At 44.5% G+C, this 24,668-nt stretch overlaps 1 protein-coding gene across 2 annotated transcripts; it reads right to left on the bottom strand.

The window, feature by feature from the left end:
• Window positions 1-176: 176 nt before the first annotated feature.
• LOC128399442 (flagellum-associated coiled-coil domain-containing protein 1-like) lies at window positions 177-23,820 on the bottom strand. 2 transcript variants are annotated; one of them, XM_053360926.1, is made up of 12 exons: window positions 23,649-23,820; window positions 21,113-21,256; window positions 18,386-18,440; window positions 17,650-17,789; window positions 16,387-16,407; window positions 13,910-14,003; window positions 11,168-11,229; window positions 8,202-8,299; window positions 6,656-6,708; window positions 5,391-5,490; window positions 2,444-2,547; window positions 177-492 (listed from the first exon to the last, which is right to left on the bottom strand). In XM_053360926.1, the coding sequence occupies exons 2-12, from the start codon at window positions 21,220-21,222 to the stop codon at window positions 382-384; spliced, it is 948 nt and encodes a 315-aa protein (XP_053216901.1). In that variant the 5' UTR covers window positions 21,223-21,256; window positions 23,649-23,820; the 3' UTR covers window positions 177-381. The 2 variants fall into 2 exon arrangements, with proteins under 2 accessions (XP_053216901.1, XP_053216893.1); XM_053360918.1 differs by lacking the exon at window positions 23,649-23,820 and adding an exon at window positions 21,691-21,840.
• Window positions 23,821-24,668: the final 848 nt, after the last annotated feature.

The following is a 24,668-nucleotide window of genomic DNA, read 5'->3' as shown; positions in this document are numbered from 1 at the left end:
TTTTACATAAGTTTCTGTTACATTCTGTTCAAAAGTGTCTACCAATAGGTAAAGGTAAAGGGACCCCTGCCTCAATAGGTGAAGGTAAAGGGACCCCTGACCATTAGGTCCAGTCGTGGCCGACTCTGGGGTTGTGGTGCTCATTGGCCGAGGGAGCTGGCGTACAGCTTCCGGGTCATGTGGCCAGCATGACTAAGCCGCTTCTGGCGAAGCAGAGCAGCGCACGGAAACGCCGTTTACCTTCCCGCCGGAGCAGTACCTATTTATCTACTTGCATTTTGATGTGCTTTCAAACTGCTAGGTTGGCAGGAGCAGGAACTGAGCAACGGGAGCTCACCCCGTCTTGGGGATTTGAACCACCGACCTTCTGATCGGCGAATCCTAGGCTCTGTGGTTTAACCCACAGCACCACCTACGTCCCTTACTTGCCTCAATATGTTTGTTTAATTCAGCAATTTGATCCATGGCTTCCTGTTGCTGCTTTTGGAACTCCTGGAAAAGAAAAAAGTGATAAAAGTTACAGTAAGGAATAGTGTAGAGTAAAGCGCATCTTCAAACAACATTTACTTCTAAGTAGACTCATTGTGAAACCTTGGGGGTGCCTCTACAAATACAAATACAGGTGAAATCAGTCCCTGGCAAGCCTGACACAGAAGCAGCCTTCAGCTGACGTGACAAAACTAAGGGGAAAAAATGTTATTTGGGATCTAGAATGGATAAAGCAGATCTAATTAATTTATGGCAGGTTTCATATACGTTCTCTCTTTTTGCAATGGCTTGATGATACTAAGGATTTTTGTTAGCACTTAATATTGGGGGAGCTCATTATTTCTAAGGCTCTCCTCACTCTGGACTAATCTGCATGCGGATCAGCACTTCACATGCCTGCGCATACAAACTTCTGCTTAAACGGTACTTGTATGATAAATCAAAATGAAAACTAAGGAGAACTGCTCAAATCCTGGAAAGATTTTCCCTTCCAAGAAAACTGAATGTCAGAGAAAGTGTGCTAGCCTGTAACAACTACCATTTCTCTACACCTCTGGTTAAGGTTGCTTTTACACCAAAACAACAACAACTACTACTACTACTACTACTATTATTATTTTTTAATTATTATTATTATTATTATTATTATTAATTATTATTATCCCACTTTATTGAAATTCATTAATATCATTACAAATTTAATTTCACACATATACATGCAAAGAAAAAAATATTAAGTTGAATTACTATAAGATGTAAATTTAAACTTCAAATTCCACTTAGATTTCCACTAAGCTAAGATCAAATAATATTACATAAAATAAAATAACATATATCAAAGTAAAATAAAATGATAAAATAATTGTGGACTTCCCATCATTTCCCAATATAGTTGACATTTATGATTTTGAATGTACTTATAATTATTACCTTGCTTTTAACGCACTTTCTAATACTTTCCTACAACATATTGTACCAATTTTTCTTTGTTTCTTAATATTTTACTTACTTTTTAGTGCTGCTAAGGCACTGATTATTCACAATCAGCTGGAAGCAGAATGAACATGGCACTATATTATCTCACATTGCCCTTCTGCAAAGCAAGATCTGGGTGTAATATTTACTCACAACTAGGCTCCATTTAAGAAAGGACCCTTGCAACATTAATTGAAAGCTTACACCTTTCAGGTTCTGCCCCATTTAATGTCCAGTACAACATTTTCATTTTTATGTTCAGCCCCTTAAAGGTAAAGGGACCCCTGACCATTAGGTCCAGTCGTGACCGACTCTGGGGTTGCGGCGCTCATCTCACTTTATTGGCTGAGGGAGCCAGCGTACAGCTTCCGGATCATGTAGCCAGCATGACTAAGCCACTTCTGGCGAACCAGAGCAGTGCACGGAAACGCCGTTTACCTTCCTGCCAGAGTGGTACCTATTTATCTACTTGCACTGGTGTGATTTCGAACTGCTAGGTTGGCAGGAGCAGGGACTGAGCAACGGGAGCTCACCCCGTTGTGGGGATTCGAACCGCTGACCTTCTGATCGGCAAGTCCCAGGCTCTGTGGTTTAACCCACAGCGCCACCCACATCCCGTTCAGCCCCTTACAAAGCGATTAATCAATGGACGGGATTACTGAATGAATGGGATTAGTCTCTGTTCCCCAGAGGCGCAGGCTTTAATTATTGCTGTCCTTTCATTGAAGATCAACAACAATAACTTCGTTTTTACAGCAAAATAACACTATTGCAATATAACAGGAATAAAGGAAGAGCATGGCAGCAACCAGTAGTTTCAGCCAGTCACTGAAGAGAATAAGAATAATTAAGAGACAATATGTCACTAATTCCCAGGCCATGTCAATAGGGAGCATTAGAAGGGGCAGGATTTCTAAGGGGAGAGTTTTCTGTTAAAGGAACAGTAGCCCCACAGTACTTAATAATAAACACCACTTACTTCTCTTTCTTTTTCATAAACTTTGCCTATTAAAAAACTGTTATTCTGAATGATAAGCTTCTGTTCTTCTATCGCCTGCTCAAACTTTTTTGTCAACGATTGCTCTGTGGATAAGATTAGATTTTTAGGTCTGCGTTAGTGTGTCACCAAAACTTTATATTTCTTAGTAATAAAATGCTTGAAACATTGGGTGCCATTTGCTAGATGTGGGAGATTTATACAGTGGTGTCCTCTTAACAGAAGAGAGAAGGTTGGTTGCTTTTACATTAGGGATCTTTAGTGCCGCAACCACCTGGAAGCAGATTTAAAATCATGGTTCCATACGGCACTTAATATAGAGCAGTCTTCGCCATAAAAATCCAGGAGTGCCCATTTAGATGGAAAATGTATATTTCTGCAGAAATGTCCTGTTCATAAAATGTTCCACTTTTCCCTACAGCTGACCTGTTCCCTCCTCCTTGCCTCTTTATTTTAATGCGGCTTCTGCTACTCAGCTTCTACTTCTACAATGAGTTGCTTTGTGTTATAAGAAAAAACTTGCTCCTTTTCTCTTATGGGGTACCCAAGAGCCCGTACAGAGTCCTTATGTAGGTTCTCTATTGGTAGGAGAAAATTGTTGTTGTTGTTGTTTAGTCATTTAGTCATGTCCGACTCTTCATGACCCCATGGACCAGAGCACGCCAGGCTCTCCTGTCTTCCACTGCCTCCCACAGTTCGGTCAAACTCATGCTGGTAGCTTCGAGAACACTGTCCAACCATCTTGTCCTCTGTCGTCCCCTTCTCCTCGTGCCCTCCATCTTTCCCAACATCAGGGTCTTTTCCAGGGAGTTTTCTCTTCTCATGAGGTGGCTAAAGTATTGGAGCCTCAGCTTCACGATCTGTCCTTCCAGTGAGAACTCAGGGCTGATTTCCTTAAGAATGGAGAGGTTTCTCCATGGGACTCTCAAGAGTCTCCTCTAACACCATAATTCAAAAGCATCAATTCTTCGGCGATCAGCCTTCTTTATGGTCCAGCTCTCACTTCCATACATCACTACTGGGAAAACCATAGCTTTAACTATACGGACCTTTGTTGGCAAGGTGATGTCTCTGCTTTTTAAGATGCTGTCTAGGTTTGTCATTGCTTTTCTCCCAAGAAGCAGGCGTCTTCTAATTTCGTGGCTGCTGTCACCATCTGCAGTGATCATGGAGCCCAAGTAAGTAAAATCTCTCACTGCCTCCATTTCTTCCCCTTCTATTTGCCAGTAGGTGATGGGCCCAGAGGCCAATCAGACAATATTGAGAAGCAAGGCAGCTAGTAAGCCTGATCTTTATTAAATTGTTGCAACAGGGTGCTCACCCCCCACGCAGCAGGAGGGAGGAAGAACCCAGAACATTGTTGTGCAAGCTCTTATATAGACTTTTGAAATGGCCAGCCTGTAGCTCAGGGCCACCCCCCCAATACATCATACATACATCACTGAAGAGACAGTCTACAGCAGAAAACCTGTCTGCCAGGATACCTGATAATGGTCACTGATTGCTTTTACCTGGGCATTCTGGCCATTCTTTTGTGATGCTAAATACTCAGTTCCTGAATCCAGGTCCTAGGCTCACCTTATTCACACACAGATACACCCTTAAGACAGGATTTTTGAGCAAAGAGACAATGGGGAGCTTTTCCCATTTCCTTCCTCCTTGCAGAGAAACATTTGAGGTCAATTTGGGAGAGTCAAAATGGCTTCAGGACTGTTTTCCTATACCGTTTCAGACATGTGGTTTTTATATTTTTGTATGTGTTTGCCTGGTACATTTATGAACATTTATTTTATATCTTAGACCTTATAGTTCTCATAACACTTCCTATCCATTAACATATACCTTCCTGAACTGGCCCTTCATTGCAATTCCTTTTCTGTTTGCAAGATGGGAGCGGAGGTGGGCCCTTAATCATCCCTTTCCTCTTCGCAGCCAAAGCAAACTCTCATTAATTGAGATCTTGCAAAGGAAAAAAAGAGAGTTAATGAGCAATTTACTGTGGTTGCAGAGAGGAGATCAGTAATTAAAGACTCACCCACCCATCTGTCTCCACAGGAAACAGGAACATTTATCAGAATGAGGCAAGCTAAGCCAAAACACATGGAACTTCGTAAATTCAGATGAATGAGAACAGAGTTCAAACTGGACTCAGGTCAAAAGGCAAATAACTGAGGTTCAAATTGTTGCACACATGCAGAGATATAAGGAGGTGTCGTTTTACGTTCTGCCCTCCATTTTTCGTTCGCAGCAGCGTTTCAATGCTGCTGCGGCTTGTATTCTGGCAAAAGCTACATTATCTGTCTTGCTGTCTGAGGTGGTGAAATAATGTAATGCCGTCACATTAATCCACCCGATTCATTTCAGTGCAAAGGAAACACAACGTCAATGGTGGGAGGTGGAGAGTAATCAGTTACGTATCATCTGCAGACTGAAAGGAATAATGGCAGCAAATACCGTATTCACCAGATTGATTTGAATGGGCAAATGCCCTTTCAACCCAAATACTCTGGCAATGCTATATACAATAAAGGTAAAGGGACCCCTGACCATTAGGTCCAGTCATGGCCGACTCTGGGGTTGCGGCGCTCATCTCGCTTTATTGGCCGAGGGAGCCGGCGTACAGCTTCCGGGTCATGTGGCCAGCATGACTAAGCCGCTTCTGGCGAACCAGAGCAGCGCATGAAAACACCATTTACCTTCCTGCCGGAGCGGTACCTATTTATCTACTAGCACTTTGATGTGCTTTCGAACTGCTAGGTGGGTAGGAGCAGGGACCGAGCAACGGGAGCTCACCCCGTCGCGGGGATTCGAACCGCCAACCTTCTGATCGGCAAGTCCTAGGCTCTGTGGTTTAACCCACAGCACCACCCGCGTTCCACTATATACAATATACAATACAAATAAGATGCAACACCTCTCTTGTACTCACTTTGTTGTAACAAGGCCTTCTCCCGTTCAGTCCTCTCACTCTTTTTCCATTCCGCTTGCCTTCTCAGCCACTTCTCCTCCATTTCATCAGAAATACTATCCTAATGAGAGAAAAAAATGATTATTTTTTAATGTAGGTGCCAATTTAAAGAGGAGTTCTGACGTCCGGACAGCCCAGAACCTCCATAAACATTGCTGAGGCTTGCATGCCGGAGAGGTCACTTTGGTGGTGCTAACGCAGCGGTTCGACTTCACCCCTGGAAGCGTACTGTTGGGAAACTGTGTATGTGCAACTACTCACACAGAGTCAATTAAGGTTTGGCAGACAGCCAGAAGGCAATCTGAAGGAGTAAGTCTGCCTGGTGATAACAGAGACATGGAGACAGCTCCCTGATTGGTCAAGCTCTCTCAAGGGAGTGATAATTAATGACCTACTAACTGGAGTGTGTTAGTTCAGTGTTCAGAGGTTCAGAGTTCAGTGTGCCAGTGAGTGCAGGAGTTGTGAGTCATGTCAGGGAGAGCTAGCAAAAGATCCGTGTTCTGTCCCTGTAAAATAGTCCACTGTATATAATAAACACCTAACTCCAAGTTTCTGGTTCCTGCTTCGTCTATCCTGCCTGCAGCCAAGTTGCCAGTTGCTTCCGTGGATTCTGCGTTTACTCTGCTAGGTCTGGCTAAGGTCCTGCAACTAGTCAGAAAGTTGCAAAACACCAATAGGTTTTGCCAATATGTACTCCATTGTCTCTCAGGACAGATGGATGCCAACAACCAGATGACAATTTTATACCCTCTTTTGCCTGCAAGTCATCAAAGTACTTCAGGGGAACACTGGTTATGAAGCAGAAAACGGAGAAGGGGTGGCAACTATGCAAGAGCATCTGAGGCAGCCTGATCATCCTTCCTTTTCTGTACGGGGTTCAGAAGACTCCAGGCGTTGCAGATTAATTTTGCAGCTCAGCACTACTTCTGAATTCCCTGTCATTGCTGAGGTAGCCAGTCTGTTGGGCTGGGACTGCAGCAACACTGGCTCTGGCCATAGACCAAGCAGCCATGAAATGCAAGATGTCTGTGACAACTGGACTGCAGTCTTTCATGAGACCAACTATGCATGCGCAAGCACTAGGGGACAGCGCACCGTGTACCTGACAAAGCAGGCTCTCGCCCACAAAATCTTAGGCAACAAACAAACTGTTGGTCTTTAAGGCTCTTAGGAGACTTGTAGGAGTTTAGGATTACCTCAGATGGGTGGTATAATTTAAATCTTACCTGGTACACACGGAACGCATTCTTCAGATACTTGTATTCCTTCTGCATCCCAGCTTAGGGGGGAAGGGGAAAATAAAATGCTCCACACACAGAACTACCGAAATCAAACAGTTGTTTCTCAGTTGTTTTCCTGAAGGGAAATGAATTGGCTGCTCGGCCAACAACATGCCTTCCCCAGAAATTAACAGCGCCTTAGAAATACAATTGTCATGTCTGGCTGCTCACAGTCAAAGGCTTCTTCCCACCACACTCTTGGAAGAGAAGAGCAAGACCCCCAGAGGGACCAGTGATGTTCTGCCACTCTCAGGGGGAATTGCGCAACAAAATCATGGCAAACAAGTATACCAAGTTTTCTCATGTCATTTGTATATCACAAAAATAGCATAATAAATGTGGAAAAATAGGTACAACATGTTTCATTATTAGTGGTCAATGTATGAGTTCTTGGTTTATGAATTGGTTTAACCATTAGGAAGAAGAAGAAGAAGAAGGAGGAGGAGGAGGAGGAGGAGGAGGGAAGGGGGGGAGTGGCGGGTGGGGTGGGGTGGTTATGCTTCTGTTATTCTACTTAGTGTGTGTGTGTGAGGGGTTGTGTCAGTGTTACTTGTATGGATTCTCTTACTTGGTGTATTTCCTTGGTGGTGAGAGAGGCTGGGGGTGGCTTAGGGTGTGGTTGTCTTTGGTGAGAATTGTTTTTGTGTGTGAGCGGGGTGTGAGTGTGTATTTTTGAAGCAGGTTAGCCAGATTTGTATGCTGGAGGGAATCTTGTCCCTTGTTATAGATCTTCTTGCCCACAATTTTTATCATAATACCTTTGATTGCTTCTGCATGCTTATTAACAACTCCTATCCTATCCTCTGTTTGAAGGCACAGAACATTCAGATCCTTCCTGCTTAACAGATAGATGATCCCAAATCAGATGTTCCTCAGCTCCTGAGATCAGGCATATCCAAAGTCCGTTTTGGGGGCCTAATCTGGCCCACCGGTCAATTTAATCTGGCCCCCTGTGGCAGTATATGCCCTGGGGTAAAATCCTAAAAAAGAAGCTCAACAACTTTGGGGTAAAATTGTAAAAAACACCTCAACAATTTAGCTTAACAGCTTTAATCCTAACAACTTTGGTTGCCCCTCACGTATGTCCACTGCATCAAATGTGGCCCTCTTTGAAAAAAGTATGGGCACCCCTGGCTGAGATGTTTTAAAAAGCTGCTCTGTGGCCTTCTTGATTTTACAAAGGAAGGGAAGAAGAAGAGGTGCTGTTGTCATTGTTAGGCAGCCAGGGGTCTCATTGTCAGGCTCCCTGCAGGCCTGGAACTGCCACTCATCCCAGTCATTGTGAGGCTGCCACCCTGAGGCAATTGCCTCAGTGAGCCTCATAGATGGGCCGGTCTTGACTGGTTGTAAATAAGAAGGGAGGTAGCTGCGGGGCTGGCTGAGGACTAGCTAAGGCTGAGGACTAGCTAAGGTTGGACCAGCCTCCCCTGCAACTAGGACTGCCGGAATACTACTGTACAGTGTAACAGGTAGTTCGGCCCCCGAGTCCTACCCAGCTTCTCCTGGGCGTGTGCCCTCTCGTTTCGCAGCTCTTTCTTGTACTGCTCTTCCATGGCGTTCATCTCTGCTGCATGATGTGACTGCATCTCCCTGCAAAGACAACGTAGCTTTCGATTAGAATTACGCAGCAAGCTGCTTTGATTAAAAGACAACAACAATGGGTTGTATGGAATGCTGTTTGTGCACAGCCTTCTCTTGCCGCAATGGGACTTCACTGCCTCTCCTCTCTTGCTACAGCCCTCTGTGCAGTGTCCAAATCTGCTCCAGGGGGTTGGAGGAGCCTCAGAAGTAGATCGGGGATAGGGGAAGAGAGGATCTTCTCAGGTAACTGTGGATTCTGCCTAATATCAATCATGTACTACTAGTACTACTATTTATTATTTGGGTGGGTGTGTTATTATTCAGTACTAAACTGCTCTGAGAATACTGCCACTTATTCTTATTAAAAATATCTTTTTAAAAATATATATTACAGCTGTACAGTGGTACCTCGGGTTAAGTACTTAATTCGTTCTGGAGGTCTGTTCTTAACCTGAAACTGTTCTTAACCTGAAGCACCACTTTAGCTAATGGGGCCTCCAGCTGCCGCCACGCCGCCGGAGCACGATTTCTGTTCTCATCCTGAAGCAAAGTTCTTAACCCGAGGTACTGGGTTAGCAGAAATATTACAGTGGTACCTCGGGTTACATACGCTTCAGGTTACAGACTCCGCTAACCCAGAAATATTGCTTCAGGTTAAGAACTTTGCTTCAGGATGAGAACAGAAATCGCGCGGTGGCAGCGGGAGGCCCCAGTAGCTGAAGTGGTGCTTCAGGTTAAGAACAGTTTCAGGTTAAGAACAGACCTCCAGAACGAATTAAGTACTTAACCTGAGGTACCACTGTACTGTGTTTTGAGAATAACACCTATACCAAGAGGAACAAAACCAACATGTTTATTTCTTTAATTATTCTTCCCACAGAACTTTCTGCGTCACATCGTCCAATCGTTACTTCAGTAGTCCTTTATTCTCCAACATGTCCTTCACGCAATGGTCACAGCAGTGAGACTTTCGCACGCACAAAGATGGAAAGATTCATCTTTGCCTACCTCCATGGAGGAATGGTTTGTTAAAATCATTGGGCTTAGCTAAGACTGGCAAAGGTGACAAATTTAATAAGAAGAGAAAAAGCATTGGCAATATTCAATAAAGATTGGAAACTCCTTATAGAATTTTTGCAGGAAAGAAGAAAACAAACGTATGGTCTCTGCGTTTGAGGATTGAAGAAAGATATTGGTTTATAGAAAGTGGAATTGTTGGGTTTTATCATGGAGTGAATGTTTTGAATAATTTTCTATATATAGCTGACAGATGAAGAATCAGAAGTTCTGTTTTTTCCTTCCTTCCTTCCTTTTCTCTCTTTTTCTTTTCTTCCTTTTGGTTTGTGTTTTTATTTAATTAGGGGTTTTTTAATCTTTGATTTAAAAATTGGATATTTGATGTTAACCCTTTGTATATTTTCTTTCAAACTTCAATAAAATCTATTGAAATATTAATGATCCTAGTGTATCAGTGGTCTAGTAGCACCTTAGAGACCAACCAAGTTTGTTCTTGGTATGAGCTTTCGTGTGCATGCACACTTCTTCAGATACACTGAAACAGAAGTCCCCAGTCCTTTATATATAGTGAGAGGGTGGGGTGGGGTATTACTCAAAAGGGCGGTGGGAATGGGTAATTCGCTGATAGGTGTCTGTACATAATTCTGTCTGTACATAATTCCACTTGGTTGGTCTTCCCCAATGTTACTACATTATTTCCGCCTCTGGAGGGAGCTCTCCCGCAATAACAGTGCAAGAAAAGTTGGACCAAAAACAGAATCCGCAGCATTTGCAGCGTAAAAAATTACAGAATTTCATTTGGAAGCGACAGAACATGCACCAACTGGAAACAGATCAGGATGTCCACTCCAAAACTTTTGCAGGCACAAACGGTACTGAAAGAGGAATTGTGTGTAACCACCCAGATACCACTGGAAGCAGAAATCATCATGAATGAGCAATCAACAGGCTATCTGAAGGAGCCCGCAGGGGAATGGTCTGCCTTTCCGTAGGTTAAACTAGACATTATGTTAAATATTTCCTTGCATTGAATGCATGCTTTAAAAAAATGCCAATAGAATGGCAAATCAAGTTGATGGACTATGCCGAAATGGCAAAATTAACTGGCAAGCTCAGGAATCAAGAAGACAAGGAATTAAGAAAGAAAAAAGGACATTTTTATATTGTATATACAACATCGTTGTAAACAGGTCAAAACATTAGCAGGATTTTAGATACACTTGTATTGTAATAGAGCGTATAGATAACTTAGGAAGATGAAAAATTGGAGAAGTATGTGTATATGTATGTAATGACTAGATTAGAATGATGATATGGTTTTATTTGTAGATGTATGCTTTTTTGTCGTTTTTTGTTTTGTTTTCCTTTCCTTTTATTCTCCTTTTTTGTATATTCTGTTTTTCTTTCTTGTTTGTATAGTATTATTTTGGATTCAATGTTTGTCATTTTTGTTATGATTTTGCATTGAAAATAAAATAATTAAAAAAGAAAAATAAGAAAAATTGGAGAAGTACTGATATACAGCTGAAAATAGAATTAAAAGGACCCATGGAAGGGATGGGGGAAAGTCAAGAGAGTCAGAGTAATCTCGATATTTGGATTTTGTACTGTTTTATGTTGTATGTTTATATCATTGAAAATAATTTTTAAAATTCTAAAAAATAGTCATAATTTAAAAACGCCAATAGTGGCTGTTGCAGGCAGGGCTGATTCTTTCCTCATCTATGCTGGCCCTGGCAAAAATGGCTCTTTTTGTTACCCACCTTCTGTGTCCTGGGACAGGGGAGGTTATCCAAAACAAAATGCAGAATAGCGGCTGCAAAATAAATGGATCCATCTTGCACATAGAAATAGCCATACCTCATTTTGTTTTCATGTTCCTCTTGCATTTCATTCCTTTTGTCTTCCATCTCTTTCTCCAACTAGGAAAAGGAAGAGACAATAACCTCTGTATAAAGGTTCACGGGGGGAGCTGCCTTTACAAGGTACTTTCAGGTACTTTCACAGCACATAGAGTCATAGCTGTCAACTTACAGATTTGAAAATAAGGGACCAGCAGCCAAAATAAGGGATTTTAGTCAACCAGTTAAAAGGGACCAGATAATTTGGGAGAGCAGTGCCGGTTTTTAGCCCTTCGTTTCCAAAGGTTGCTGCTCAAGACACCAGCTGATGAAACACTGCAATTAAATAACTACAAGCAGCAACCACTTCTTGCACAAAACGAAGTCCAAGCTACGAAGATGCTGCTGCAGTTCTGTATCTTTTCTCTTGTGCTCCGTCTGCAGCTCTCAATTCCATCAGGTGGGGCGGGAGGAAGGGGGGGGGAACAGCGCCCGAAGTAAACCCGCAGATCAGACCATCTATGCTAGTCTACCACTACAAATCTATGGGAGAAGCGCTTGCGGTCCTTCCCTTGTAGCCCTTGGAACACCTGCCCGCGCCTCCGCCGCCTCTTCCTCCTCTCTCTGAACTGCTTTCTCTATGGTTGCCCTCGCTCTCCCCTCAAGGCTCCTCATCAATTCATAGACCATGCCAGGCTGCCCATCTCATCTGGGTCCTTTGGCGGCACAGCCGCAGTACGGCCTAGCGGGAGCAGGAGTGACGGTGACGGGCAGAGGGGAGGCCCCAGGCAGAGATGCTCAGTTCAGCGGCCACGAGGAAGATGGTGGCGGAAGTGCCCGAGGCTCCCACCAGTCCCGGTGGGGAGGGGCTCCTGGGGGCCGACGTTGGTGAGAGGAGGCCGGAGGGGGGCGGGCTGGGCAGCCAAGCAACACAGTTGGAGCCTCCCTCCTCCCTGGCTGGCAGGGAGAGAGGGAGAGGAGCGGCTTCCTTTGAAACCCGGGAAATTAAAGGGACATCCATCAATAAGGGACAGCAGCGGGACATGGCGCTGGGATAAGGGACTGTCCCTCCAAATAAGTCTGGCATGCAAAGCATTAAGTATCCTAAGTTGCTGGGTATGGGCATAGAGCAGGGGTCAGCAAACTTTTTTAGTAGGGGGCTGGTCCACTGGCCCTCAGACCTTGTGGGGGGCCGGACTATATTTTGGGGAAAAAATTGAACAAACTCCTATGCCCCACAAATAACCCTGAGATGCATTTTAAATAAAAGGACACATTCTACTCATGTAAAAACACGCTGATTCCCGGACCGTCCGCAGGCCGGATTTAGAAGGCGATTGGGCCAGATCTGGCCCCTGGGCCTTAGTTTGCCTACCCATGGTTTAGAGAAAGAGAAAAGAGAGGGAAATGGGGAAAATTACAGTATGGGATAACTAGCCTCATATAACCGACATGTTTGAATGAAAGGATTAATACCACAGCTGTCTTGCCAGCTTAGGTATGACACATCCCCTTGCTTTGGGATGAAATGGGCAATCCAGGCTATTGTTCACCCTCCAGTCTACCTCAGAAGTCTGGTGTGAAGAGGTTTGAGCTGGTTGATCCTGCAAAACTGCATGGCTCTCACCAGCCACTCTCTTTACCAAGAATCTAGGAACATTGACAACTTTGCAACTAAGCTACGTTTTACTTTTCTGCCTGATGTATGGAAAAGCACATGTACCAGACCTTTGAAGTGTTTGTAAGTAAACCAATATTTTAACTTACCAAACTTGTGGCCTTTTCCTATGCTGAGGAAAGAGGGAAATTTTGGAACGTACTTGAAAGGGCATGCTAAAATTTAGGTCTAATAACCTATATTTCTGTGCTTTACTTTGCTACGTATTTTGTGACTTTAAATCTCTGCTGGGGTTCTCTCACCAAATAGTACTTGCCCTAAACTTGGATCTTGGTGTCCAATGAATGCTACTTTCTTTCTTTTTGCACCAACAAAAATTGCATTGGTTTTATATACATTGATGCTTTAACACAGCAATTGCTATCCTTCAGGCTGAGGGCCATGTCGACCCATGGTCAAACCTGGAGAGATCATTCAAACCATTCTCCTATCTCATTACAGTATATAGACTCCGACTGAGGAGGGTCCTTCATGCATCTGGTGAAAAGGAGACTACTCTCCGAAAACATACCGGTATGTCCTTAATGGAGGATTCCAGTACAGTGATACCTCAGGTTAAGTACTTACAGTGGTACCTCGGGTTACATATGCTTCAGGTTACATACGCTTCAGGTTACAGACTCTGCTAACCCAGAAATAGTGCTTCAGGTTAAGAACTTTGCTTCAGGATGAGAACAAAAATTGTGCTCTGGCGGCGCGGCGGCAGCAGGAGGCCCCATTAGCCAAAGTGGTGCTTCAGGTTAAGAACAGTTTCAGGTTAAATACGGACCTCCGGAACGAATTAAGTACTTAACCTGAGGTACCACTGTAATTCGTTCCGGAGGTCCGTTCTTAACCTGAAACTCTTCTTAACCTGAAGCACCACTTTAGCTAATGGGGCCTCCTGCTGCTGCCACGCTGCTGGAGCACAATTTCTGTTCTCATCCTGAAGCAAAATTCTTAACCCAAGGTACTATTTCTGGGTTAGCGGAGTCTGTAACCTGAAGCGTGTGTAACCTGAAGCGTATGTAAACCGAGGTACCACTGTACAAGGCTACATTTGCTAAGTTTCCAACAGCAGGACCCCAAATGGAAGAGACTCACCTGTTTGTGGCTAGCTTGGTGGTCTCGGCGCAATTGCTCCATTATAGCTGTGAGCTCAGCAATCTGTTCCACCAAGTCACCTATAATGTCCTCCCTGCAAGACCAACACTGTATCTGTACAGCAAAATTTGCTGGTTGGCAATTCTCATCATGTCGGAAGGATCAAGAGTAGGAAAATCAAGAACTGCAACTAAAAAAGTTTATAGGATTCCCTTATCTGTTTGGCAGTCGGGGTTGAGGAGGTGGTAGGGCCAAGGGCTGTCTGCACCAAGTTAAAACGGAGAGGGATAAGAAACTGGTGCCTTACACCCTCTGTCTTATGTGGGGAGAGAAGGAAGTAAGTCTGGACGAAGTTTAAAGATAAGGTTTCCTTGCTCACAATGGAAGAGTCATTTCTCTCCCTCTTTTCTATACGACTGCAAATGCTATTTTGCGGTTTCTGTGAGTCTAATCTCTTCTCTTTGTCTGGAAGAGATCAGCGCTGGCGGGACCCTATGTCAGCACAGCACAGTATAACAAATAAGGCAGAGAAGTTTTGTTCAGTTCAGATTTTAAATCAAAGCTAAGCTTCATCCTTTCCTAATTGCAACGATGCTACAGAAGTTCAGAGCATCAAACCAAAGCATGTCAATGGGCAGCTGTCTCAGGATTATCCTCCAGCTAACAGGCTATTGGCTATAAGGCCTTTGGATCTAGCCTTGGGCAAGGCTTGCGTGGGTTTCAAGTTGGAAGGAGCAAGCGGGCAAACAAAATGTTCAGCAAACGCACTCCTCTCCCGCTGCTCCAGCAGATCCACACCACATATATTTGAAGCACACCCAACACACTTTTGAAGTCCAAGATTCCTCCGCAAAAGAATTATGGGAACTGTAGTTTGTTACAGGTCTTGGGTATGGCAGCCCTCTGAGGGGAAAACTACAGTTCCCAGGATTACCGTATTTTTTGCTCCATAAGGCACACCTGACCATAAGGCACACCTACTTTTTTGGGGGGGGGAATTCAAGACAAAGAATATTATTTAAAGGGAGCGCTGAGCAGAGCCTGTATGCATCCCAGGCTCTGCTCAGCGCTCCCTTTCATGAGCCGCATGGAGCATGTGTGCGGCGCTTGCAGGCTTTCCCCCCACATCCCTTCCCTTCCCCCACCTCCCGCAAAAGCCAGGGATAGCCGTGCAAAGCCTCCCCAGGGCTTGTGGGCCTGGGCTTTCCCCCAGCCCCAAAGAGCAGGTCAGGGCTGGCGGGGGAAGCCCGAGTTCCTACCCCCAGCCCAAGGGACCACACATTCGCTCCATAAGATGCACAAACATTTCCCTTTAGATTTTAAGAGGAAAAAGGTGCGTCTTATGGCACAAAAAATGCGGTATTTGTCATCTGCTTCAAATGTGCATTGGATGTGTTTTAAATGTATGGGACAGGTATTTGGAATGTTCACACTGAAGCAGGTATCACTGGCTTATATGACACAGGGCTGTGAGAAATTTAAAGGTATTGGTTGCACGAGGGGTACACTCAGCTGGCAGCAATTTATAAATATTTTTATGAATATTTATCTGTAACTATTACCTATAAAACAAACATGTACGCGCGCACACATACATTGTTAACAGTGAGCCTAAAAGCCATGAAACAGAACAGGCAGAGCAAACCTCAAATGTATAGACAACTAGCACAACGACTGTTCACAACATTAGTAACTGGCGATGCAATGATCCTATAATTGCTTGGCTAAAAACAACCTTCTTGGGAGAGAATCCCAGTCTAGATTAAGTGCCAAGCAAACCAAACTGCATTCAATCAATCACTAAGGTCCACGCAAGGATGCTCCCTAAATCTGATTTAGGGTTCCCCCCAACACTCCAGGGCAGATTTGGAGGTGAGGGGAAATTCCAGCACAATAATTTAGTTGGAATCAAACTAGGGGACTGCCATGTTCAGTGTTCTTCTTTTCATAGCTATAGGTGGGCAGTCTCAGTGATGAGGGCAGTCAGTGATGAAACCCTGCAATGCCCTGCCAGTAGGGAGAAATCTAAGGCTGACTGTCAGACAGGGAAGCACAGGTTCTTCCCAATATGTGTCAAATACTCCACATGGAGGAGCAAAAGCGAAAACACTGAACACCCCCCCAAAAAGTCCACTGCAGACAATTAGTACTCCAGAGCAGGGGTGTGTGTTTGTGTTTGTGTGTGTGAGAGAGATAAACGACCGTAAAGCTAAACCAGTAGTGCCAAATTGAACAGGGCCTCAGGTCTTCCTCCTGACAATAATTCTTGTTGCCAGGGTAACAATGTGAAGTGACTTACTGAGCCACAATACATCTTGCAAGTTCCTGTCAAAGCAATATCCTGGAAAAAGGGGTGGCACTGAAGTGGGGGAAGGAAACCGGGAGGAGGATATCTTAAGCAACCATTGTTACTGTAATGCACAGAAAGGAAGCTGAGGTGAAGGAGTTGTGTGAGGGGCGGGTAGATTGGTACTTACGTTTCAAGCTTAGGTGGAGAACTGCAAAGAGGGTTAAAAGGGGGAGAGAGAGAAAGAGAGAGAGAGAGAGAGAGAGAGAGAGAGAGAGAGAGAGAGAGAGAGAGAGAGATGCTGTTAAGGCACCACTACTGTCAGCTAAACACATTCCCATTTCAAAATAGATGTATCAAAGGAATGATCTACACAGTACTGTGTGCGCATATGCGAGTTACAAACTGAATTCTGCTTCTTCCAATGCCTTTGCAAGTCACCTGTCTGGATGTAGATGACGTACAAAGAAATTATATTCACTGCAGCACAGTGACAAACATAGCGAAGAGCCACACAGGACACAATGCATCATGACGTGTGTCTTCAGGTGGCTAAACTGAGGACCTTCAACAGACTTTCTGGACACAGGTACAAAGATAACGTGTGTGTGTGTGTGTGTTTTGTGTGTGTGTGTGTGTTTGTGAAGGCACAATTCTCACCAACAAGGATGGATGAAAAATTTGGTTTGGTCCACATTTTAATGCGTATCTACTTAATTAACACTTCCTAAAGCGATACGCAAACTGAAACACAACCAAAAAGGTGCCATACATTAGAGGAAAGTGCATATAAATGCATATGTCAGTGGAAATAAAGATACGACGATGCATTATATGAGGGGGGAACGCATGAAGAAAACGAGGAACCGAGAGAAACCATTCTTAACAAACTTGTTGACATTTGTAGTGGGCTCAAAAGGCATTAGCCGGTGGAACTGTATCACGACATGATGCCTCCACACGTAAAGGAACGAGAATAAATTTGTGTGTAATAAATATCTTTAAAAAAAAAAGAGAGAATAAATTTGTGTGAATGTTGCCGGCATTTGGCAAGCATTTAACTCCCTTGCTCGGTTGCAGGAAATGCAACACGTCTACAGATACCCTGCATGACCAATGTGAAAATTGCCTTACATAAATGTTGTTACTGATTCTTCACACACTTGTGGAGTAGAGGAGGCTGGTCCATTATGGGGTGTGGGCACTGCCCCACCAACCTCAGTCTGCCTTTCAGCCAGCTGGTAACCCCCCCCCCTTACAAGCAGCCTAGGGGGTAGCCCTGGCTGCCAGCTGCCTTTGTCTTGCCCTCCATTTAGCCCTTGAACTCAGCAGGCAGAAAGCAGAGCAAGCTGGAATTGACTCCACCTGCTATTGACCTCCAGCCAACACTGCGGCATCATATATCCTCAAGTCCTCAAGTCAGGAAGAACGCTAGTTACTTGTGTAAGATTACCTGAGCACAGGGGGCTTGGCAACTTCCTCATCAGGCTTCTTCTTCTCAAAGAATTCCTCGCCCAGCGTGACACTGATATGATCCTTACTGTGAGACACGGTAAAGCCAGGAGTGATCTCATCTTCAATCTCCTTTGATATCTGGGGTTAAAACAAAAGGGACTGCACTCTGTGGAATCCTAGCATTTAAAATCCAGCGCCCCTCAAACTGACAGGTGCATTTATTTATTTTAAAGTAAAGCACCATATTCTCAAGGGCGTTGCGTTTGTGCTACACAAAGGAGGTACACAGAACAAGGAGTTGGGTACATTTTATTGGAGCAAAACTTTTCAGTTAAGCAGTTCTCAGCCTCAAGGCTGGACTCCTTTCCTCTAGAAATCCATCTAAGGCCTAGCCCAAATACATTTTAGAGAGCTGCAAAATTTCTTTTTTACTGGAAGAAAGGAGAGCCCACTGAAAATCCCATCAATGGGCACTGACAACAGTGAGTGAACTTCACTCTGGATTTTGGATCTAAAATATCTTCCTCAACTATAAACAGAATGGACTCTGAGTGACATTAATATAAGTTGTATATAATATAACTGAAAAGTATAGAAACAGAGTTTGGGGGCTTTGAACTATGAAGACTCCTCCAAAATCAAAACTTATTTTTCTTACTTAACAAGGTTGTTGCAAAGAGGAAGGAAAGAAGATTGCAAATTAAAAAAGGGAAGAAATGTTTTGTTCTACTCACATCACGAGGCTCCCTGCTTCTTAGTGGTTGTGCGTTAGGTCTGCAAAATTTCAGCCTGAAACAAGACAATGATGTGACTTGTAAAAATACCCCTTTCCCTATCCCATTAAAAACAGGATCCATGAGTTTCTCTTATACACAGGTGGAATGAACGTTTATTTCTGAAAGTTACATCTTCTCACATAAGATAGTAATTATTTTTTATATGAATGCATATAAAGTTACACTTTGATAACTGGATTTCTGTCCACAGCAGCAGGGAAGGCATGTTGCTTCTCAAGCTTTTAAAAGCTTGACAACTGAGTCGTCTGAAGAATTTTCCTTGTAGCAATTTGGTTGACTGATCCATCATCCTCTTTCAAATAAATAGCTGCCAGTTTGTACAATGATTCCATTCGACATTTGCTTATAATTGCTTTGCATTTTGCAGAAGAGCTATAGCACTGCTTGTCGCTTTCAATCCGTTGATGTTACCTGTTCTTCAGCTAAGCAGGATTACAGTGTTTATACACAGAATTCCTTCTGCTTCTGCTTCTCTCATGGCAGCAAGCATGTGCAACAGGAGACTACTGGAATAGTTTGATTTGTAATAAAGGTAAAGGGTAAAGAGACCCCTGACCATTAGGTCTAGTCGTGGCCGACTCTGGGGTTGCGGCGCTCATCTCGCTTTATTGGCCGAGGGAGCTTCCGGGTCATGTGGCCAGCATGACTAAGCCGCTTCTGGTGAACCAGAGCAGCGCACGGAAACACCGTTTACCTTCCCGCCGGAGCGGTACCTATTTATCTACTTGCACTTTGATGTGCTTTCGAACTGCTAGGTTGGCAGGAGCAGGGACCAAGCAACGGGAGCTCACCCCGTTACGGGGATTCAAACCGCCGACCTTCTGATCGGCAAGTCCTAGGCTCTGTGGTTTTGTAATACTGTACTGTAAAATACAATGGAAGCAATCCAGAGATACCTGGAAGCTTGCCCACAACATCCACTCATTTGAAGGATTTCACAACTGTCGTTTGGGGGAAATGCGGTTTTGTTTTTTGTGTTGCCTTGCTGTATGAGTACTGTGAGTTTGTGCACATGTGAAGGTTTTAGCCTTCCTATCCAAACCACTACGGAGCACCCTAACTGGGCAGAAAAGGCAGGATATAAATTATATTCAAATATAGAAATAACTCTTATTATGGAGGCATCTCCATAACATGAGAGCATAGGAAGAGCACTGCTGGGCCAGTTCAGCTCCTTGTTTTTGCAGTGGCAAAGTAGATGCACATGGGACTAATGGAGCAAGAATGGGGTGGGGGTGGGGAGCCCCAGTGTCTGCGGGGAGGAGAGGAGAGGAGGGGAAGGCCCTTCTGGGCTCCCTTCCCTGCAAAATTCCTGCAAAAATCCATGATGGGGAGAAACCGAAGGCACCTGAGCATCGTTCCGGTGACATTTAAAAAGACAGCATGATAGTGACATTACTGGCATCTTCATGGCTTCCGCCAGCCACACACAAGTGAGCATAAGAACACGTTCCTAAGGCAGTAAGAAGGAAGAGAGACGAGATGTTTACGCCTACCCTTCTCTCTCCTTAGAGAAGCCTTCTAAGCTTCCAGTGAGCTAGGTCAGAGCATCACCATTTCTATTAGGAAGTTAGGAGAAGCAGGTGGAATAACAAAGAACAAATGACAAATATTGACGTGCCGATTGATTTTAAAAAAACATTTCTTAAGCGCCTTTCTGTAGGATACACAAGACGATGGACAGAAAAAAACAAAACAAACATGTACCGTGTTTTTCACTCTATAGGATGCACCAGACGATAAGACGCACCTAGTTTTGGGGGGAGGAAAACAAGAAAAATATATATTCTGAATCCCAGAAGCCAGAACAGCAAGAGGGATCTGGCTTCAGGGATAGCCTCTTGCTGCTCTGGCTTCTGGGATAGCTGCTGAAGCCTCTCCCGGGCAGCGGGATGAAGGCTCCCCCTGCCCGGAAGAGGCTGCACGCGGGTAAGCTGCCCTTTGTCCCTTCCCCCACCTCCCGCAAGAGCTGCGCGTTCTTTAAAGGGAGCGTGGCTCCTGGGGGCTTTTCTGGGAGGTGGGGGAAGGGACAGAGCCTGCGCAGCCTGCATTCGCTCCATAAGACACACACACATTTTCCCTTACTTTTTAGGAGGGAAAAAGTGTGTCTTATAGTGCAAGAAATACGGTAAATCATTGAAAAATCCAAAAGGTATGGAACACCACAAGGGTTTTAGCTCAAAGGCAGACCCTAGTTTTTGCCTGCAGGAAGTCCTAGTTTCCATTTCCAGCATCTTGTGGAATGGATGGGGGAGACTCCTGCCTGAAATCTTGGGAGAGTCGCTGACAGTCAGCATTTGTGGCGGATTCTTTCTGCTTCAGTTTGTTCTGTGATGCTTCACCAATGCTGTCCAGAGGGGCTATAGAACAACAAATGCACAGCTAAGTAAACCAGAACATTTGTGGCACGAAGAGTTACCGGATTTCAGCACAAAGTTATGGGAAATGCATTGACAAGATATGAAGCAGTGTGGCAGCCTTACAGCTTTTGCAGGTGCCGACTGTATTGTGTACAACCCGCCCCGACAGCATAATGAGCACAGATCATCATGAATGCGCAATAAAAAGGATGTCCATTTCGGATGGGACAGAGACTCTTGAGTTTGCTATTAAACCGAGTGATGCTATTGCTTCTCCACCAATGTTGAACACTTCCCCACTTACTTGGGCTTCTGAGACAGCGTGCCTGCTTTAGCTCTGTCGAGTCTTTTGTATCCTGTCTTCCAAGGATCCCAGCAGGGGCAGTACAAGGTCTGTGATTGGGGCTGGTACATGTCTGCTGCTCTTGGGGCTTCTGCGATCAAAACCCTGTAGATGGGGAGGCAAAATGGAACATCAGAGACACGGACTGCTTTATGTGTGCTTCCAAGGAAAGGAAGGTGCTCCTCTAAGCTGGTAGAATGTGCTTTAGAATGTGATGATTTGGAAACAAGTTTTGGGAGACAGCTAAAAGAAAGCAGTCTTTTTAGTATAAAAGGCCCTTGAATGTATAATTATGATCATTTAAATGAGTGATGAGGAACTTGTGGTTCTCTGTATGTTGCTGGCTACAGCTCTCATTATCCACAAACGTTGGTCATGCTGGCCGGGGCTGATGGGAGTTGGGTGTTCTGAAGGGCCACAGATTTACATAGAAGCATAACATGCTACAGCATGGTGGGCAAGACTATGGGGACCAGGTGACCTGTGTGCCTACTGGCTGGGAAGTGTTGATGGGTATTCTCCAAGTCTCCTGCTCTCACTTCTTATGGTTCTTCATCTTTCAACTGGACTTGGGACCCTTCAGATAGAGCAGCATCCTCTCTCAAGTATGGCACAGAGGGTTTCTCCAGCCACTCTGGGCAGCTTCCAACAAAATATTAAAAATACAATAAAACATCAGACATTAAAAACTTCCCTAAACAGGGTTGCCTTTAGATGTCTTCTGAAAGTCAGATAGTTGCTTATTCCCTTGACATCTGATGGGAGGGCATTCCACAGGGCGGGTGCCACTACCGAGAAGGCCCTCTGCCTGGTTCCCTGCAACTTGGCTTCTCGCAGCGAGGGAACCACCAGAAGGCCTCCGGAGCTGGACCTCGGCATCCAGGCTGAATGATTGGGGTGGAGACGCTCCTTCAGGTATACTGGGCCGTGACCGTTTAGGGCTTTAAAGGTCAGCACCAACACTTTGAATTGTGCTCGGAAACGTATGGGGAGCCAATGTAGGTCTTTCAAGACCGGTGTTATGTGGTCTCGGCGGCCACTCCTAGTTACCAGTCTAGCTGCCACATGTAGTTTCCAGGTCACCTTCAAAGGTAGCCCCACAGAGCGCTTTGCAGTAGTCCAAGCGGGAGATAACCAGAGCATGCACCACTCTAGCCAGACAGTCCGCGGGCAAGTAGGGTCTCAGCCTGCGTACCAAATGGAGCTGATAGACAGCTGCCCTGGACACAGAATTGACCTGCGCCTCCATGGACAGCTGTGAGTCCAAAATGACTCCTGGGCTGCACACCTGGTCCTTCAGGGGCACAGTTACCCCATTCAGAACCAGGGAGTCCTCCACACCCGCCTGTCCCATCTTCCAAAAACAGTACTTCTGCCTTGTCAGGATTCAGCCTCAATCTGTTAGCCGCCATTCATCCTCCAACTGTCTCCAGACACTCACACAGGACCTTCACCGCCTTTACTGGTTCCAATTTAAAAGAGAGGTAGAGCTGAGTATCATTTGCATACTGACGAACACCCAGTCCAAACCCCAGGATGATCTCTCCCAGCGACTTCATATAGATATTAAAAAGCATGGGGGAGAGGACGGAACCCTGAGACACCCCACAAGTGAGAGCCCAGGGGTTTGAACACTCAACCCCCAACACCACTTTCTAGGCACGGCCCAGGAAGAAGGCGCAGAACCACTGTATGTGCCCCCAGCTCCCAGCCCCACTAGACAGTCCAGAAGGATGTTGTGGTCGATGGTATCAAAGGCCGCTGAGAGATCTAGCAGAACTTCCACCTTTGTCCCTAGTCTGCCGGAGATCATTGACCAGCGCAACCAAGGCAGTTTCAGTCCCATGATGAGACCTGAATCCCTATTGGAAGGGATCCAAATGGTCCGCATCCTCCAGGCGTGCTTGGAGTTGTTCAGCAACCACCCGCTCAATCACCTTGCCCAAGAATGGAAGATTTGAGACACACCTAAACACTGCAGCCAACACACTAATGTGTCACAACATAGTTTGGAAAACTCTGCCATAATGGAACCACCCCAGTAAAATATATTATGCAATTTCAAACAAAACAGGTTTAAAAAATAAATAGCAGAATATCAAAACACACTGAAGTCTTTGAAATACTTAAAATGCACGCATACCTAAGGAAGCTTGGGAAAGGGAAAAAAATCCATTTTCTATTTTAGGTTTATATGTAATTTTACAACTATAGTAAATAACTGTACACATTGTTCTCTAAAATATAATTATTTGGTGCTGAAAGGATCCCGATGTGGGAACTTAAGACAAATGATTTGACTAGTCAGTGCACTTTGTCAGAGCAAGAGTTTCAGGATTGTGGGGACACTTGCTGTCATGGGGGAGATCATTTGTCCAGATGTCCTGGGCCAGCACTATTAAAAGGGGACAACTTAAAAGCAATCAAGAGAAACCACAGCTATAACATCTCACTACTTTGCAGTCTCCATTCTGTGAATTTAAGCAGTATGTCTTACTGCTTGCACTTCTTCCTTCCTCTTCTTTTCTCTCTGGGTGATTTAAGTTTTCTTTCTCACCACGGCAACAAGCTTACTCTCCCGTTTCCTTCCATTCCACTCTTAAAGGCACAGTACACAGACAAGCTTGGCCCCGCAATATAGTTGGGAATATAGATTGTGCTTAAACCTATCTGTTCCAAAAAGGCATTCAGCTTACTCTCGGATTCTGAACTACAAAACCATTAGAAGGTAAAATCAAGGGAATACAGTGGTGCCCCGCAAGACGAATGCCTCGCAAAACGAAAAACGTGCAAGACGAAAGGGTTTTTCGGTTTTTGCGTCGCTTCGCTAGACGATTTTCCCTATGGGCTTGCTTTGCAAGACGAAACGTCTTGCGAGTTTGTTTCCTTTTTCTTAAAGCCGCTAAGCTGTTAATAGCCGCTAAGCCGCCGTGCTTCGCAAGACGAAAAAACCGCAAGACGAAGAGACTCGCGGAACGGATTAATTTTGTCTTGCGAGGCACCACTGTAGTACATTAAAAGTGAGCATAAAGATCACTCAATAGTCGAGCCTTTGCGATACCTAAAGGAACGTGTCCTTCCTTGGCCAATCTTTAGGTGATTTGCTATTTTATTAATTAAATTTATATCCCACCCTTCCTCCCCAATTTGTTACACACATCGCAACTCACTTGTACATTCATTCACACACAATACCATGTTCATACATCTCCTGCTTCACCCAAGAGCACATCTGCATATGAAATTACCACATTAGAATTTGCATTTTACTGTACCAATAGCACTCAGGCTCATCCTTGAAAGCTTAGAACAGGTTTCACTACGTTATTGGTAGAAGCAAATGACAATGAGCTGTACATGTGGTATGCAGAACTCAGATCTTCCTTTCTTTCAGGGCAGTGAATAAAAGCAAGTAACTATTCCAATAATATTAACTGAGCTACTTTGTCAAGTTCTATGAAATATGTTGTGTTCGCATCTTGATAGTCTTTATTATTTTATTTTCAATTGGCCAAGG

This window comes from Podarcis raffonei, chromosome 1, assembly GCF_027172205.1.
Source record: "Podarcis raffonei isolate rPodRaf1 chromosome 1, rPodRaf1.pri, whole genome shotgun sequence".
Taxonomy (NCBI): Eukaryota; Metazoa; Chordata; class Lepidosauria; order Squamata; family Lacertidae; genus Podarcis; species Podarcis raffonei.
The sequence above is the reverse complement of the archived record's forward strand: the minus strand, read 5'-3'. Positions and strand labels throughout refer to the sequence as shown.

Bases quoted from the DNA above. Each gene is read 5' to 3' on its own strand.
- LOC128399442 (XM_053360918.1), bottom strand. The intron at 8,300-11,167 runs GTATGGCTATTT...TTGTCTTTGCAG, and splicing joins GAACATGAAAACAAAATGAG to GGAGATGCAGTCACATCATG. The intron at 493-2,443 runs GTAAGTGGTGTT...TTTCTTTTCCAG, and splicing joins TTTATGAAAAAGAAAGAGAA to GAGTTCCAAAAGCAGCAACA.